The following is a 19,122-nucleotide window of genomic DNA, read 5'->3' as shown; positions in this document are numbered from 1 at the left end:
AGGTGGAACTAGGCGACCGCCCTGGGCACTGGAAGTGGGTGGGGCGCCATAGGCAGATGCAAGGGAGTCATTTTTCTAATGTGCAAAGGAGGGATGAGCCCAGTAGCAGCTTGCGAATGGAGGTTTATCAAGCGGGAGGTAAGGAGACATCGGGCACAGGCGGTATGCGAGTTTGGCTGTTCCAGTTAGGGGAGAGAAAGAGAGAACACCCTGTGACATGGTGACATCACCGCCTAGGGCAGCTGCAGACCCTTGCACCAGCACTGCTCATCACCCAGTAAAAAATGTTGCTTAGCAGTAATGTTTTATGGATTATAAGGATTGGGGATAATTGCACAGAGTGGCAGTTACTACCCTTAAAAGAAACATGGGGGGTAACCAGCACGGAGTGGCAGTTACTACCCTTAACAGTAACATGGTAACCAGCACAGAATGGCAGTTACTGCCCTTAACAGTAACGTGGGGGTAACCAGCACAGAATGGCAGTTACTGCCCTTAACAGTAACGTGGGGGTAACCAGCACGGAGTGGCATTACTACCCTTAACAGTAACATGGTAACCAGCACAGAATGGCAGTTACTGCCCTTAACAGTAACGTGGGGGTAACCAGCACGGAGTGGCAGTTACTAGCCTTAACAGTAACATGGTAACGAGCACAGAATGGCAGTTACTGCCCTTAACAGTAACGTGGGGTAACCAGCACAGAATGGCAGTTACTGCCCTTAACAGTAACGTGGGGGTAACCAGCACGAAGTGGCAGTTACTATCCTTAACAGTAACATGCTAAGCAGCACAGAATGGCAGTTACTGCCCTTAACAGTAACGTGGGGGTAACCAGCACAGAGTGGCAGTTACTACCCTTAACAGTAACATGGTAACCAGCACAGAATGGCAGTTACTGCCCTTAACAGTAACGTGGGGGTAACCAGCACAGAATGGCAGTTACTGCCCTTAACAGTAACGTGGGGGTAACCAGCACGAAGTGGCAGTTACTACCCTTAACAGTAACATGCTAAGCAGCACAGAATGGCAGTTACTGCCCTTAACAGTAACGTGGGGGTAACCAGCACAGAGTGGCAGTTACTACCCTTAACAGGAACATGGTAACCAGCACAGAATGGCAGTTACTGCCCTTAACAGTAACGTGGGGGTAACCAGCACAGAATGGCAGTTACTGCCCTTAACAGTAACGTGGGGGTAACCAGCACAGAGTGGCAGTTACTACCCTTAACAGTAACATGGTAACCAGCACAGAATGGCAGTTACTGCCCTTAACAGTAACGTGGGGGTAACCAGCACGGAGCGGCAGTTACTACCATAAGAAACTTGCTGGGCAGACTGGATGGACCATTTGGTCCTTTTCTGCCATCATTACTAAGTTACTATGTATTAACAGCCACTGTACCCTTTTTAAATAGTGTTTTAAATATTTTTAGAACAATTGTGAGGTCCTTCGCATCACCTTTTTGCAGGTAGCGTTGGTTTTCTGCTACTCAGGCTTCTCAGAAGCACAAAAAGTCTCGATACATCCCCCCTTGTTGAAATATAAATAATCTTCCTAGTTTCTGTGCTTTTATTTATTTATTTATTTATTTATTTAACAGTTTTATATACCGAATTTCTTGTAACAGGTTACAAATCAAAATGGTTTACATAATAACAATAACAGTGCCTCAAATAGAGCAATTACATAAAACAGAGGAATACAGAACTAGGATCATGAAACTGTTGAAACAAACCAGGGTGTGTATATATATATATATATATATATAGAACTATGATACATGGCTGGTAGAGAATGGTTAGGTTAAGACCATGGTATTGGCAAAGGGCCTTGGGAATTGGGGCTAAAGTAGGACATGTAGCATTTGACTTACATAAATGTGTTTATGGTGCATATACTTTTTGGATTCCTTTTTTTTTTTGGCATTATGGATTCCTTTTGCACTGGAATCCATAATGCCCTACCTTTTTTACCTATTATAATGAAGGCACAAGGAAAGCTGGTGCTGTTCCCTTTCCTTGATACATTTACCATTAAATAAGGTGCAAATGCTTTTAGCAAATTTGTAAACATTCAGGCCAATGCAATATCATCGCATAGAAAACGGGCACTCATGATTGAGCGCCCGCTCTCCTAACGCACGCTGATTCACCAGTCCGGTGCGCCCGATACAGTATGCAAATAGGCTGCTGCGGTAAAAAGGTGGCGCTAGGGGAAATTGTGCACCCCTAACCTGACTGCCAGCACACTTTTTTTTTTTTAATTGATTTTAAATGCTCGCCCTCTTTTTCTGTTCCTCCAACTTAATATCGGCACAATAGTAAGTCAGAGGAAGTACAGAAAAGCAGTATTTTCTGCTTTTCTATCAACTTATGGCGCTCCTCAAAACTTAACGCCTGCTCGGGGCAGGCGTTCATTTTTTAGGGTAAAAATGATCGCATCGGGTGCACATTTTTTTGTTTTTTTAATTGAGGGGAAATAGCTAATAGCCTCATCAGCGTGAATTTACATGTGATTGAGCGCTATTAGCTATGCGCTCTATTGGATGTGCGTTTTGGATGCGCTGACCCCTTTTAGCATCGGGGATTATGGACGCACGTCCAGTCGTGTGTTAAGTCGTGCACTGCAGCCAGCACACAGTGTTGCATCAGCCTGCGTGATAGCAGTAATGCTTAATTACTCAGTCACACAGGCTTTCAACAGCAATGAACAGTAAAGCTGACTCAAGTCCTGAGCAGCTAAGGAGGTCGGGAAAGGGGGTTAGTGTAAGGACTGACTGTTTGCATGTTAATGCAGAATCACTGCTAAAGCTTATACTAATGTAATCCTGCATTATTATGTCAGTGAAATCTGTGATTATTTTTTTCTCCAGTACGCTTTGCTCTGAGTCTTGAGTGTAACATGAGGGGGGGAGGTTAGGGATAGTTGGGCTAAGGCTGCCCATCTTAGAAGAAAGCACAACTAAAAGTAACACCAGACGCTTCCTTGACTTCCGACAAAAGTTGGCCAAAGCAAATCCCCAGCAACTAATTGACTTCAGGACACCGAAACATGTGAAGCACCTGAAGGTGTCAGTTTTATTGCGTTTCTGATGCTCTGTCCGTATGGTTTTGACATTCCTGGGTCTGCAAACTCACACCAGATGCAAACATGCGGGAATTCAAGAGTCATTGGAGCTGTGCTGTGGTTCTTCCTTGCCTTTGTTCCTGGGATCTGATGAGTTTGCACTCTCCTGCAGAGAGCATTCCCTTAAGCTTTGAAAGAAAAATACAGGCAGCCAAATGTTCCTAAGATCAGAGTACTAAAGTCATTAAGAGCTGATTAAGTGTTCATCTTCCTTACAGGTGGGAGGGGAAGAATGAAAATGAAGTGGGCCGATGCAAGGAAACTGGCAAGATCCATGTGACTGTTGATCTCAAGTACTACAGACCGACTGAAGTGGTAAGAGCCCCTTCCCACACTTTGCAGATGGATAATCCAGTAATTCAGCCAATAAATTCTGCATTTGGTCAACTTTGTGTGTGAAAGCCATCTAATTGATCTCCCACTGATTGCTTTCAAAAGCTGAATGTTAAGCTACCTATCAGCTTGCCTGTTGAAGTTTAGGATACAATTTTTAAAAGAAACCTATGCAAATTTTTAGTGTCTCGGGCAGTGGCTAGCACATAAATTTGGCCATTGCAAGGTTCGTTGACACAGAAACAATTTAAGAATGGATGATGTACCTGGGTCATATACAGATATTTTCAGTTACATTGATATTTTGACATAGAAAATAACAACAGATGAAAACCAAGATGACCCATCCAATCTACTGCAGAGTTGAGTCATCCACTTTGGGTAGATATGCATACAAATTCCCCTGTACAACCTAACACCAGCCCCCTTTTCCCACATGTGTTTTACCAACCTCACAACCCATTTTCTACCACTGCCCTCCATATCTGCCCCAAGCATTCCTAAAATCATTTCAGTAATGGCCTCGTCTACCTCAGCTGGTAAGCCGGTTCAGGCCTCGCTCTCTTCAACTTTAATTCATACAATGCCAGCACCCAGTCCCCCTTCTCTAACTTATTACTAAGCTTTGCAATGATCCCCACAGCTACCAAGGTGAATAGGGCTGTTGTAAATATATAGAGAAAAATACAATTCCAGCATCACTATGTTCATTGACGTTAGGTTATATCCATGCTCCCTCCATGCTGTTGTACCACTGCAGTTTAGGGTTTTAACCGCAGCTCTGTGCAGATTACCCCCAGTGTTTCCTTACTGGCTTGATGCAATCATACCACTGCTCTTCAGGATTAAGCTTCTTTAAGTATGTATTTTGTGCTTAGGATAGGATACTTGCATAATAAAGTAGTAGCGTGATAGCCACATGAGTCCATGTAGACTTTTGGTCTGCCTCATTTGATATCTTTGAAAGGCTAGATTATGTCATCAAGCAATTTTGCCTTGGTTAGCACTTCCTTATGTACAATAAGGGGTAGATTTTCAGACGAGCGCGAACAGCCTACTTTTGTTTGCGCTCCAGGCGCAAACAAAAGTACGCTGGATTTTAGTAGATACGCGCGTAGTCGCGCGTATCGGCTAAAATCCTGGATCGGCGCGCGCAAGGCTATCGATTTCGTATAGCCTGCGCGCGCCGAGCCGCGCAGCCTACCCCCGTTCCCTCCTAGGCCGCTCCGAAATCGGAGCGGCCTAGAAGGGAACTTTCCTTTGCCCTCCCCTCACCTTCCCCTCCCTTCCCCTACCTAACCCACCCGCCCGGCCCTGTCTAAACCCCCATCCTACCTTTGTCGGGGGATTTACGCCTCCCGGAGGGAGGCGTAAATCCCCGCGCGCCAGCGGGCCTCCTGCGCGCCGGGCCGCGACCTGGGGGCGGGTACGGAGGGCGCGGCCACGCCCCCGGGCCGTAGCCACGCCCCGTACCCGCCCCCAAACCGCTGCCGACACGCCCCCGCAACGCCGCGCGCTCCGGCCCCGCCCCCCGACACGCCTCCCGACACGCCCACTCCGAAAACCCCGGGACTTACGTGAGTCCCGGGGTTCTGCGCGCGCCGGTGAGCCTATGTAAAATAGGCTCACCGGCGCGCAGGGCCCTGCTCGCGTAAATCCGCCCGGTTTTGGGCGGATTTACGCGAGCAGGGCTCTGAAAATCCGCCCCTAAGTGATTAAAAATTACAATGCTCAATTTTTCTCCATAATTTCAAAGTTTAAGCTATTCTTTAAAATGAGTGGGTCTAAGGGAGCTTTCCGATAGGCTGAGAGTTCATTCTTATCACACAGTTTGGATGTAGGTTTGGTTGATCACCGTCTCTTGTATCTGTACACAGACATGTGAATTATTTTAGCAGGCAAAGTACCTGTGAATCAGTTACCACAGAACTTTCAGTGGCCATCTTGTAGAAATAAAGGTTAATAAACAAGTTGTAGGTGATACCTTTTTGTTGGACTAAAAATCAATTCATTTGTCGCTAGCTTTCAACATATCTGCTCCCTTTATCAGGTCAGTGCAAAGTCAAACAAGGGGGCATAGCTCTTGAAAGCTTATCACAAATGTATTCATTTAGTCCAAATCAAAGAGGTCACCCTCAGCTTATTTGTTAGCCTTTATTTCTCCATATACAAGTGGACTAACACAGCAACCACACTATATTATCCAAGTGGCCATCTTAGAAAGAGTATTTTTTGTATGTATTTCCAATCTTTTTCAGCTTTTGTTCCATTTGAAGAATTGGCTGAAACTTTTGGGTTCCCTCTGATTTAATTTTATGTTCTAGAATATTCTGTATTGAACCAAGCAGCATTTGGGGAAGCACATCTCAAGAAACATTGACATACATTATTTAGCACTTTGAAAATTTGGTATTGTAACTTTCAAGTGATATAAGCTATTTGTTTGTGACAAAGACAGCTGAGGATTAGAATATGTAGGTACTAAAACAAACAGCAAAAACTCTGACTCTGTCCCTAGTTCTTCACTTGAGGCAATTTGTAGGCCTCATTTTCTACTTCAAATATATTTAAAATCTTTTTTTTGTTGGAAGTTTTATTGTAATTAATGAATTCATTATCTGTTTAATGCATGATTAATAGCATTATCACTAAATTCTAGGAACTTTTACAGTGCTGCTATTTGGTGTACATAACCCAAATTATTATATTTTTTTAATCACAGCAAAATATTTAGTGTGAATGTTAAAATATTTAAAATTCATAATTTTGTAAAGACAATAGCACACACCAGGTTTTTTTTTGTTTTTTTTTAATTCTTTATTTATCAAGTTTTCACAACTTATTTACCAGGAAAAACTCCTTACAGAAAAATCAATGTCAATAGGAAAACAATAATAATTCAAGTTAAGCAATATTTCAGCATAATGATTAACGACATTTAAATTATAAGAAAAATCAAATTAGCAATTAGGAGGCGGTAGGAGCAATGAAAAAATAGGAAAATTAGTCCGCAAGTATACTTGGTACGTCGTGGTATCTGCATCATTTTCTTTTCTTTTCACACCGTTTCTGATGAAGTTTCCATAGGGGTTTTCCCAGCTAGGAATGTCTTCAATTGATCAGGTTCAAGAAACATATAGTTCACATTCTGATACCTGATGCAAGCCTTGCAGGGATATTTCAGAGTAAATCTAGCCCCTATTCTAAGGGCTACTGGCCGCATCAGAAGAAACTCTTTCCTACATGTCTGGGTAGACTTAATCACATCTGGAAATATCCAGATAGGGAATCCATAAAAGGGAACTTGTCGGTTTCTGAAAAATAATCTCATAATGTGATTCCGCTCTGATAAAAATGCGAATGAAACTAGGAGAGGTTTCCTCTGACTTATTTGATGTTCAGATGACATTTCCAATATATCAGTGATATTCAAGTCAGGACTTTGTTGTTCTGGTTGAGAAGCTTTTTGTAAATAGAAAGCTTTAACTATAACCGGTAATGCTGAATCTGGAATTTTTAAATTTTCCTTCATGTAAAGTTTGAATAATTCCAGTGGGGCTATTGCTTTAATTACTGGGAAATTAAGTATACGTAAGTTATGTGCCCTTAGGGCATTTTCAACTGTTTCTAGTCTTCTGGATGTTGAATTCTCTGAAAGAATTAATTTTTCTTGTATAACCTTCCGTTTTATTAGTATAATTAGATATTAAATTGTTATTTATTAAAGCCTGATTCTGAATTTCCACCGTTGTCTTAGCAAGAGTTTTTATCGATGTCTCTATTCCATTTAATACACTCCAAATTCCCTCCAACGTTATAACATCAGGTCGCAGAGTAGAAGGAGCCTCTGAAATCATACGCAGCTGGCTTATTCCCTGTACTTCATCGGCGCCCCCTCTTATCCCCGTACCTTGTGTAGAAGTTATGATGGCTGCTTCCAGTTCCCGGGGGGTTGAAGTCCTTAGTGAGTCCTCTAGACCTGCAGGTAGTTCTCCTCCACTCTCTCCTAAGGTCTCCTCTTCCCGGGTCTCGCAGTCATCATTTCTGGCCATCATCATGGCCGCTCCGGATTCTGACGAAGCTGGGCAAGGCACTGCAATGATTTGAGGGGGAGCAGGTTTCCGCGGTGGTCCAGGGCTTAGAGTAGTGTCAAGGGTCAGGGAGGTCTGCGCTTGCTCCCGCGTCATACCTCCAGCGACCTGGCTCTCCGGATCAATCGATGCAGCTCCAGCGAAAAAACCGGGGATAGTAGGCTGTCGAGGGTCGGCCATAGGTGAGTTAGCACTCTCACCTCTTAGTCGCCCTTTTCTTTTAGTGTGCGGCATTATTTAGAAGTAATAGAAGTAGGAAATTCCGAAATTAGACAGCGTTTCTCTCCGGCGTCTTAAGCTGGTTCACGCCACGGCGGCCATCTTGCCTCCACACACCAGGTTTTATAGTCAGACACATACATCATTTTATCTGTGAATATTTTCATAAACAGGTTAGGTCATTCAGTGCATCTTTTGCATAAGTGGAAAATATGAGAATATTTCAGATCAATATTGTAATATATTCTTAATCAAACTGAGAGTAGGTCTAGAAATACCATATGAAAAGTGCATTCACATTTTCAAAATAAATCAACCTACACTGTGATTCGATGAGACTTAGATTCATCATTTTGCTATAAATTTTCATGAATAGCACCCGTGACAAAAAAAAAAATGGGGGCATGGTTAGGGAAATTTTTGAGATATTGCAATGCAAACTGCTCCTGGTGAGAGAGAGAGAGACTCTTTATAAGGCTTTCATATTAGTCAACTATTTATGCCGCTGTAGGAAGGTCAACTAGTAATTCAAGGTGAGGTTTTGGTGGTGATATAGGGTTTGGGGGGCTGTTTTACATGTACAGTCAGATGTACGAACAGCACAGTACACAGGGAAGATTTGACGTGATTTGGAGTGAGGAAAGGTACACAAAGATGAGATTTGTACAATGTACTTTTGCCCTAGCTTGATAGCAGCTAGGTAGAAAGTACATATCGCACAGCATAACACCAGGAAAAAAGGTGTAGTTATTTCCGGCGTTATAGCGTGCATTATGCTATCACACGCAACATAAAACACCCCTCATTTTCATAAACTCCTCCCTTTTCACTAAATTTAAAAAATTTCCCCTGAGTTAGGGGAGAAAAGAATATGGGGTAGAAAGGGGGATGATAGAAAGAAAGAAAAAGAGAGAGAGAGAAACATGGGGAGATGAGCTTGGAGAAAAACAGACAATAAGGTCCATGCAGGGAGATGAAGGATCATGGAGAAGATGGGGAAAAGAAGGTAAAGGGAAGGGAAGAAGGTGGAGGAGATGTCAAAAAGTGGGAGGAGAGATGAGGAAGTATGTAGAAGAGATGGCAAGGAGCAGAAAGGGAGATGAAGAAAGGCTTAATGAAGAGAGAGCAGCACTGAAGGATAGAAGGAAAAATGGGAAAAGGATTGTGGAGGAAGAAGATAGGAAGAGATGGTAGATATAGGAAGATAGATAAGAAAGATTGGAAGAAGAGACTTGAACTGATAATGGAAGAAACAGAAACAGAGAGAGAATAATAATTGAGAGGAAGTGAGAGGATAGAATGAAAGATGGATTGGGATTTTAGTGATTGGAAAGTGTGATAGACTTCATGGAAGGGATGAAGGCTTAGAGGTACCAAACAGATTGCAGAGAACCCTTTTTTCCCACCTGAACCCCATTCTGCATCTGTGTATGAAATATCTTTGCAAAAACTAAATTTGCAGAAAAATTCAAGCACATCTACTGGACATGTGTACATACAAGAATAAGGAGAAGAAAATAATGCCAGGATCTTGAAAAGATCGCCAGTGATAGATAGATCTAGTATCCCCTAATACAGAAGTCCCCCAAACTATGGCCCTCGAGTCGGATCCAGCCCATGGAGCTCAGTTTTCCAATCCACCATACTTTTCGTTTTATGGCTGGATCCAGCCCACTGAAGTTTTTTGTTCTTTTCGGGGGGTGTAACCTCTTGAGATGCAGTAACAGCACCTAGGCTGGAGTGGTTTCCTAGCCCCAACAGTGGAACTAGAAGAAGGTGAAAGAGAGGCTTGGAGTTCCTGGCCCCACAAGTAGAATAAGAAAAAACACACAACAATGCAAGCAGGTGCTGATGGGGAGATCAGGCCCCGCTAGTGACACCAGAACCATAGCGCTAGAAGCAGATACTGGCAGGGAGGCCAGGCCCCACCAGTGAAAATCATGGTGAGTAGGAAATAAGAGAAGGGAAAGGAGAGTGATTGAGTGAGAAGGAAGGGATAAACTAGAGAGGAGAGTGAGAATTAGGGAGGGATGGAGGTGAGAGGTAAGAGGGGATGGGGTAATAAGAAAAGGGAGGGGTGAGTGAAGAGAGGAAGGTGAATAAAGGGAAGGGAAGGGAGAGGTGAAAAGGAAGAGAGGGAGGTGAAAGTTGAGTGAAGGGAAGGGTGGATGAGAAGGTTGAAGATGAATGAGAGGGAAGAATAAGAGTGAAGGGAAGGAAGGGGTTGAAAGGGGGAAAGTTGGGAGGGGAGGTCAGTAAGAAGACAAGGGATGAATGAGATGGGAGGTAAAAGGGAGCTTAGAAAAGAAGGAAGGGGTGAGAAGGAGGTAAAAGAGATGGGGTGGGGTGAGAAGGAAGAGAGGGAAGTGAGAAGGAAGGAGTGAAAGAGAGGGGATGGGGGTTAGAATAAGAGTGAAAGGTGGGAAGGAGGTAAAAGAGGAAGAAAAAGGAGGGAGTTCAAGAGGCAGCGTATCCTCCCTCCCTCCCACACACACACACACACATAGCTATAGATATATAGTGATATATACTGTATATATACACACATACATACATCTACCACTTGGGGTGCAGATGCAGGTAGCAGTATTCCCAAGGGTGTGGCAAACTTGCCAACGTCAGAGAAATCTAGAAATAATATTGATATTTATGGGGATCCTGCCTTCTTGCTCTCCCCCTTTTTTCCAACATTTCAAATCAACAAAAGGGCACCCTCTACTTCTGCAAAATCCGAGGCTAGGTTACTTCCCCCACCGCCAGCCCTCTCTTTGGTTAGAAATGTCCTATTTGGGGGGTCCGGCTGAGAGTGGAAGGGACATCTTGCCGCCCTGATTAGAGGCTTGGGAACTGAAACGCCTGCTAATTCCAGCTAGCAGTGAGTGATTAAAGATCAGCGAATACCAGCTGCTGAGCCCGAGCCCATACGTCATCATCAGGAGCCCGGGCTTTAAAACCCGAGAGACGCCGGTAGACCAGTGGGGTCCGGCTGAGAGTGGAAGGGACATCTTGCCGCCCTGATTAGAGGCTTGGGAACTGAAACGCCTGCTAATTCCAGCTAGCAGTGAGTGATTAAAGATCAGCGAATACCAGCTGCTGAGCCCGAGCCCATACGTCATCATCAGGAGCCCGGGCTTTAAAACCCGAGAGACGCCGGTAGACCAGTGGGGTCCGGCTGAGAGTGGAAGGGACATCTTGCCGCCCTGATTAGAGGCTTGGGAACTGAAACGCCTGCTAATTCCAGCTAGCAGTGAGTGATTAAAGATCAGCGAATACCAGCTGCTGAGCCCGAGCCCATACGTCATCATCAGGAGCCCGGGCTTTAAAACCTGAGAGACGCCGGCGCGCTGCCTAAGCTTTGACTGGGATTTGACCGGGATTCGACTGGCTACCGGAACTATTAAAATCAATGGGCCGCAAAAGGAAAGCAAGATATGTCACGTCTTCACCCACAGCGACTACAAGAACTGGACCCATGGATGCACATGTGAGTTGGCAGGGACCGCCAAGAATGGACAGTTTGCGAGACTCGTCTGAAGCCTCGCTTAGTCCAGGCAACGCTTTAACTCCCCCCCAACCGAATGAGGATCCGAGAGATGGGCAACTGGATGAGAGGGAACCATCCAACGTGAGTGCAAATGTGGTGCATGTCGCAGCGGATGGGACTGATCCCACTAATTGCCTCAAAGATTCTTTAGTTGGGTCACAAGGTGGGAACCTAGTTGTGACCATTGGTGATACACAGATTAGTTCTGTGGACTCTTCCAATGTGACACTCTCGGACCTCTGGAGGGTACTGGTAAAATTGGACTTGAATTTGACCCAAGTTAATTCCTCTCTCACATCATTGGTTAATGTAAATAGAATTTCAATATTGGAACAAGGTAAAAGATTGAGTGCAGTGGAAGTAATGTTAAATGAAGTAACTGGGAAAATAAATAACATTCAGAATTTGGATAATGTATTAATTAGAGATAATACTCTAATACATACTGATTTGGAAAATTTAGAGAATTTGGTAAGAGCAAAAAATTTAAGGTTGGTAAATTTTCCAATGACCAGATTATTGTCCCCTAAAGAGATGTTGATAAAATATCTAAAAGAGATCTTAATGTATGAAGAGAGTGATATACCAGCTTTCTCTAAGATACATTACTTCCTGTCTAGATCCGATATAAGAGCTAGGATAAATGAGGAAAGTAGTATGGGAATTTCGACATTCTTAGAAGAATCGATAGATGTTATAAATAAAAGAGCAACTCTCTTTGTGTCCTTTATGGCTGAGAGAGATAAGGAATGTGTATTGGAGAAATTTTTTAGAAATAAATACCTGCAATTTTGTGGTAAAAAGATTTATATGTTCCCAGATGTTTCTAGACCTACGCAGGTCCGCAGGAAACAGTTCTTGGCACTGAAAAGTAAAGTCCTGGAAATTGGAGCAATGTTTTATTTGAGATATCCTTCTAGATGTTTTTTAAATTTTCAGGGCAAAAAATTCAGTTTCAATGAACCATTACAGCTAGAGAATTTCTTGAAAGATAAGTCAAGTTCTAATGGTAACCAAGAATCGATACTTGGAGAAGCAATAGAAGTTAAGATAGATGACGTCCCTTCACAAAATGAGTAATTATGGAAGGTTATTTGTGATATATAGGACCCCCCTCATTATTATTATTTTTAACTTGGGAAAGTTTTCTGAATATTTATGTAATGTTATTATTTGAAATAATTTTGTTTTCCCAAGTTAAGATTATATATATAGAAATGTGAATTAAACATATTTTGTGTTTTAAAAAAAAAAAAAAAAGAAATGTCCTATTTGGCCCTCCCCCTGAAAAATTTGGGAACCTCTGCCCTAACAAATTTATGGAAGACTAGAGGAGCAGAGGAGAGCAAAACTCAAACTAATATTGCAATGAGTCTTATAGGTGGTTGGCTTGTACATCTACAGGCTGTTCTAATAAATCCAATTCTGTTCAAGGCCAGTTTCTCCAGCTCTGTGCTGCCACTAAACCTCGCTTGACTTTGAGGTCACCCCACATCATCTCCCCAAGGACAGCTGCACGTATGCCATTCATCGTATACTGAATATTTTCAACCTTGCATTCAATTATTCTAGGCGAAATAATATCCTGTGTGGAATTCAGTTTATCTCAAACTGTATTGTACGGAATATACCGTGAACGCCTGTATCACAGCTGGACATAGTAATTCCACTTTTAAAATGGCAATGGAGAAATGAGCCATTTAATTCGACATCCCACACCAACTTGAATATGCCATAATATATCTACTTTTAATTTTTGTCATCATTTTCATTCATATTTATGAATCGAGTTCTCTCTGTAGTCCTTTAACAAAATGATTTTAAGTGTGTTTTGAAGGGAACTAAAATGCCCTATGTAGATCACACCGTCTCTTTAAAAGGCAAATCCCCCTCCCTTTCCACAAGAATCCTTGGCCCACAAATCCCCATTAAAATTGTAAAATTGTCATATTAATAAAGTTATCTGAATCTACAAAAGAAAGTTTGCCTACCTTCTAAAAGGTTTTGTAAGTATCCAAATACATATCTTGTAGTTAAAGAGGGCTGTGGTGCTGAGCAGGTAGGCCCTGATACTTGGCGCGGCCCATCAGAGGCTCTGATTGGGCACTTGGCACCCTCTTGGTATGTCTAGCATTGCACTTGAAAAGTTGTGCAGGCTTTTTCTGAGTCACTTCAAGGGTTTTTTTCTTAGTATTTACTTTTCTTCAAGGGGTGGATACCACTGATCAATTAGGGCCTTTGTGTAAAATGATAGGGAAAGTTGATTGAACTGAAGTCGAGATGTGCTACAGTGGTAAACATTCCACATCTATTTATCAAAGGAGCCAGCAGAAAGACACAGAAAGAGAGCCGATCAAAGATTAACGCAAGGGAAACATTAACTTTTTCTTGTAGAGATCTCGTAAAGAAACTTGTAAAGTCTTATTTTGTTGTGGGACACAATAGTTCTTTTCTTTTTATTGTCTTGATCCTGCCTTGTCTCAGTACTCAACTGCTACGGCAGTGCTTTAAGAGACCAGAAAAGGTTGAGTGAAATGAAATCTGCTGGTTTTATTTGAGCAAGATAGAAAAAAAAAAGTGAAGAGCAGTGAAGAAACCATTGCAAAATGAATTTAGCTTTGCTGGACTTGTCCTTCCCATCTGCAGAATAAATCTCATCTTGTGCTTCGCTTATTCAAGAGCTTTTGAATCCTTAACAAATTTTTGACAATCCCATTTTTAAAGGATAAGACTGCTTTACATTTCAAGTGTAATCAAGTGGATCAAGCGAAACCCTGTTGATTAATGTTAACCTGCAGAGGTGTTTAATGTCAATCCACTGGTTCAGTGACTGCTCCTTTCTCCCAGCCCATGGGAGAGTGAGGTTCTGTGGAGCCCAAACTTGTCAAAGAGGTGATGTGGTGGCATCCTAGGGAGGTAATGAAAAAAAATGGGCATGATTACACTAATTAAGCCCTCTTCTTTGATTGCCTCTTAAAGCAGCAGTTACAGTTTTATCTACCAAGCTGTGAGCTGGCCATATGGTCGATGAAAGGAGCGTTGGGGGGGGGGGGGGGGGAGTGTCATCACCTTGGAGGAGAAAACATTTGTTCCATCCATTTTAAAATTTGTCCCTCTGGCACATGGTCGATGCATCACGCCGCTTGCACTGTGCACTGCATAACAAAGGAGCCATATCCAAATCCCCTGGTCAATCTAGGCCGGTTGGGTTTGGGCAGATGTGGTAATTCAAGACCCAGGAAGGAAGGAAAGTTGTTGACCCGTTTCCATGGTGGCCTCTGTTGCCCAATGTGTCGTATAGATGGTACTCAATGGAGAAGGCACCCATTGAGTTCTTGGGCCAGCTAGAGTCCCTGCATCTGCCCAAGCATGCCAGCTAGGAGAAAATGTTAAAAATTAAAATAAAATCTCCTCCTCCTCCTATGCTTGTTTTCTAGTGCTTCCCACTATTGTCGGTATGCACTGGAAACTGTCAGACAAGTGACTTTTACCCAGCAGCAGCAGTCAGTCACTAGTGTTAACTACAGGTGGATGGTCGGGGCTTTGAGGTGAAAAAAAAATAGTTTCCTCCAGCCAAAGTTGAAGATGATTAGGTACAGTTGTTGTAATAATTCACAAGCACTGTTATATCACCTGTCTTTTACTTGACGGAGGCAGCGTTGGAGCGGTTAATGTTATCTGGCATGACATTAGACAGCATTACTCATTCATCCTTATTAAAAGCACAGAGTCTGGCTGAATTTAGCGTTGCCCTTTCCAGCTCCATCCGTGTGTTTTCAGAAAGATATTTTAGACTTCAGTTTACTCCGCTGCATGCTGAGCAAGTTGGAGCTGCCAGTCTACAGCTCTTCTCTGACAGCAACCTTTGGTGAAATGATGACGACACCTTTTCATTGTTTAAAATAAACCATACAGTATTACTGTTAACCTCATTACTTATCTACGGGGGTGGGGTGGGGGGCTATTTACTAAGAGGCATTAACGTACATTAGGAAACATGTTTACATGAGTTATTGGTAATGCTCATGTGCGCATTCCTGACAGTAAGCATCCCACACCCCAGCAGCATTAAGCACTCCTACCACCCAGCAGATGCTGGCCCACTCCCCCCACCTGAATACTGCAGGAAAATAAAAGACTCTTTCCCCTCTACCATACGTCCGCTTCTCACCACCTGGAACCTCCTTCCCTAGCCTAGGGCAATCAGAGGGTCTCCTGAGCAGGATCTCTTCCCAATCGCTCCTGCCCTGCTAGCCCCATAATTCAAAATGATGCCGGCTAACCTGTGGCTCCCCTTTGCCCTGCAGGTGAGTTTTAGAAATCAGATACATTGTTGGATGCTGGCATGCTTGTAATGTCAGTGATGTATATTTGCTACCCTGGTAGCCATTAGAATAGCAGAAGGAACTGACTGAGGTATTTCGAAACCTAATTTAAAAATCTAAATGTTGATGTATATAGGCCCTTTTCTTCTTTTGGCCTGACAGTTTCATCCTGCTGTTTTGGCATTTTGCAGCTCAGTTGGAACTTTCCCCCAGTCTGGGGCTATGGTGAGAAGAGACTTTGTGCACAGCTATTTGCAGTTTTCCTTGCTTTTTTTAATTCCTTCTCCTGGGTTGTCCAATCATTGCAACAACTGTCCTCAACCAAGGGCCACAGACCCTGGCTCCCTCTAGGAACCAGTATCCATGCATCCCGAGTCTGGCTAATAGGTGTAGGAGAGAAGCTTTTTGCAGGCCAAGAAAATGCCCCAGAGTTAATATTTCCAGATATTAAACTGTTTACATATCTCGAGTATTTTGCAGAACAGAAACAGGAGGAACTTTTGATGCACTGCTGACACACAGGGGCCGATGCAAACAGTGTGCTCAGCTGAGCGCACTGTTTAACCCGTGGTTGGAAGTGAGATTTGGACGCGGGTCCACAGCCCCTTATGCTATAAGAGGATTAGCACGCCCAAAACGCGCATCCAACCCCCGGCGAAACTAATAGTGCTCATCATATGCAAATGCATGTTGATGAGGCTATTAGTTATTAAACCTGGATCTAAAAAAAAATAAATAAATGTGTGCCCAACCCACACAATTTTTGTTCAAAAATATACGCCTGCCCAGAGCAGGCATTAATTTCTGAGCAGAGGAACCAAAAGGTTTAAAAAAAAAAAAGTGCCAGTGGTCAGGTTAGAGAAACGGACGCTCACTTTTACGAGCTGACAGCTGACCTCTTTTGGGTGCCCACAGCCAAGGAAGTGCTAGGGGCACGCAATTGTCCCTAGCGCCTCCTTGGCAGTGCGACTCTCATTTAAATATTGAATCGCGCACCCAGGAGAGGCGCCTGGGCACGCGGTAGGAAAGCGGGCGCTCAACAGTGAGCACCCGTTTTCCGTGCTCATTTATTGCATTGGCCCCATGATGAGCAGTTTGAAAAAAAAAAGTCTACATATTAAATGGGCTGATAATCATAAAAACAAAAAGTTTTTTGAAATACAGTTCTCTTTTTTTTCAGGGGCAAAACATACAATTTGTAACAATTTGTTACAGTTGGTGGTAAATTTTTTTTTCACTAGACTGTTCTGAGTGAAGCAGATGACAACTATTTAAACTGTATTTTATTATTATTTATTATTATTTGTTTTATTATTATTATTATTATTATTATTATTATTAATCTTCAAAACCTATGACCACATATTCTTCTCCAGAAGTAAAATTGAGAAAAGCCAATCGAATCTTCTGTGATAACCAAAGCACGGATGCTGAGAACCTCAGACTTGGGGAGGATGGATCTCTCCTCTTAGCTTATCTTTATTGCGTGTCAGTCACAAGCCTCTGGATCTTTAATCTCTTAGCATCGGTCCCCTTGATCCTGGATTCAGTTTCCATGTGTTGGGACAGAAGGGATTAGAAAGTTGCTTGTGACTGTGCAAATGTAAACTGAAGCCATGTGCTGGGTATTAGCGAGAGCTCAGGTGAGTGAGAGAGACCAGGTTTGCTCAGTGTGCTGTACCGATAGCTATGCAGCAGAGCTCGCCAGTTCCTCTTTTTATATCACATCATGTCACCACTAAGTGCACGCTTTGGCATTTACTACTTTTTTGCAGGACAGTTCTTCTCCAGTTATAATCCTAGGCGTGTGGCAGAACCCTTTTTTGTCCTGTGCGTAGTAAGAGATGGATGAAAGGTGGCCTTCAGCTCTGGGTGGTGTCCTGGCCCTGGGCTTCCCAGAGTCCCTTTACCCGTTATGCTTAGCAAGACCCTATATGGGCCCTGGCTGACCACCCGATCCAACTCTCCTTAATCTTTCTCTGTGCACAGTTAAGAGTGAAGAGGGACTGATACATTTCATGAATTAGAGAGAATGAATGTGCAGAGGCAGCACTGCAGAAGGGTGTGCCATACGAAGTCATATTGCAGCTGACATCTGAGAACAGCCTGGTCAAGACCGTGACACCCTCCTCTCTACCTCCCTTGTTCAGGCATAAGATTTCTAGTTTTGTTTTTTTTCCTTATCAATGCAAAGGGAATGAAAGGTAGGTGGTGCACCAGCCTTGCTCTTCAAGGGGAGATTATTCATTCCAAACAGAGAGCAAGGAAAACAAATACGATTTTATATTATACAGGTGCGAGAGCAAGCATCTGTAGAAGAAATGATTCTTGGGAAACGTTCAACTAGTCCACTTACAATTGGCCTTATTTATTGGCTTAAATTTAGGCAGAGAGCCTAAATTTTGGCTCCTATTTGCTATGATAGTATGTTACATTTACATGCATAACTACTTTGAAAATTCACCTATAAGAATTTAGATTCATTACCTGGCAAATTTGTTAGATACAGTTGCTAGGTAAAAAAAAAAAAATTGACCGCTGTAAAGTGACTATCAGAATCTTATTTAACAACATTGAGCATGTACTATAGGCAATGGAGTAAAATCCCGTAAACTGCAGAAAAGCCTTGGTGGCTGCTTAATTGGAATGCAGGTACAAGCAGGGCCGCAGGAACCACAAGGCGAGCTAGGCCTGTGCCTAGGGCGTTGAGACTTGGGGGGCGCCGCAGCAGGCGGCAGAATTTTGAAAGGGCAAAAAGTGCCCTTTCGAAATTCTGTCAGCCCCCGCCTCACCTTGCCTCCCCCCCCCACCCTCCCCCCCCCCCACCCATGCCACCCTCCCAATGCCCCCCTGGTGGTCCAGCGGACGGCCCAGGAACGATCTGCCGCTCCTGGGGCCTTGGCTGCCACTAACCAAAATGACGCCGGTGGCCTTTAGCCCCTACCATGTCACAGGGGTCAACCAATGGCACCGGTAGCCCCTGTCACATGGTAGGGGCTGAAGGCCACCGGCGCCATTTTGATTAGTGGCAGCCGATGACTCGGGGGCAGCAGATGGATCCCGGGCCCCCCGCTGGACCACTAGGTGATTTGTCAGTTTTCTTTTTTTGGGGGGGCGGGGGTAGTCGGGGCTGCGACCGGGAGGGGGGTGGCGCAAGGTTGAAGGTTCCTAGGGTGCCCAATCCCCTTGCACCGGCCCTGGATACAAGTAGGCATAAGGAGCTCCACTGGCAGTCTCTGCTTAGGAAGTGTTTAATCCCAACCTGGCCGAGGCTAAATAAGCAAAAATAAGCATGTTCTTGTGCCAGCATGCCTCTTCTGGATCCAGGATCCACCTACAGCTGGGTCAGAGTAGCTCGGGGCTCCTGTGCAGTCTTCCTGACTACCCGCTGCAGCTAGCTGGCACATGATGACACCCAAAGCAGAAGGGATATGCTCTTCTTTTTTCTTTTTTTTTTTCATTTATTTTTTTTCCCTCCAG

The 19,122-nt window shown here is 43.6% G+C and overlaps 1 protein-coding gene across 1 annotated transcript in view; it reads left to right on the top strand.

Annotated features, from left to right (window-relative positions):
- LOC115083337 (GDP-mannose 4,6 dehydratase) overlaps positions 1-19,122 on the top strand; it is a 767,289-nt gene that overhangs the window by 581,275 nt on the left and 166,892 nt on the right. Inside the window, exon 6 of the mRNA XM_029587139.1 lies at positions 3,349-3,445. Coding sequence (XP_029442999.1) covers positions 3,349-3,445 — 97 coding nt within the window. The remainder of the gene's footprint in view (positions 1-3,348; positions 3,446-19,122) is intronic.

This window comes from Rhinatrema bivittatum, chromosome 2 (assembly GCF_901001135.1).
Source record: "Rhinatrema bivittatum chromosome 2, aRhiBiv1.1, whole genome shotgun sequence".
Taxonomy (NCBI): Eukaryota; Metazoa; Chordata; class Amphibia; order Gymnophiona; family Rhinatrematidae; genus Rhinatrema; species Rhinatrema bivittatum.
Note: the sequence above shows the minus strand (reverse complement) of the source record. Positions and strands in the feature narration are given on the sequence as shown.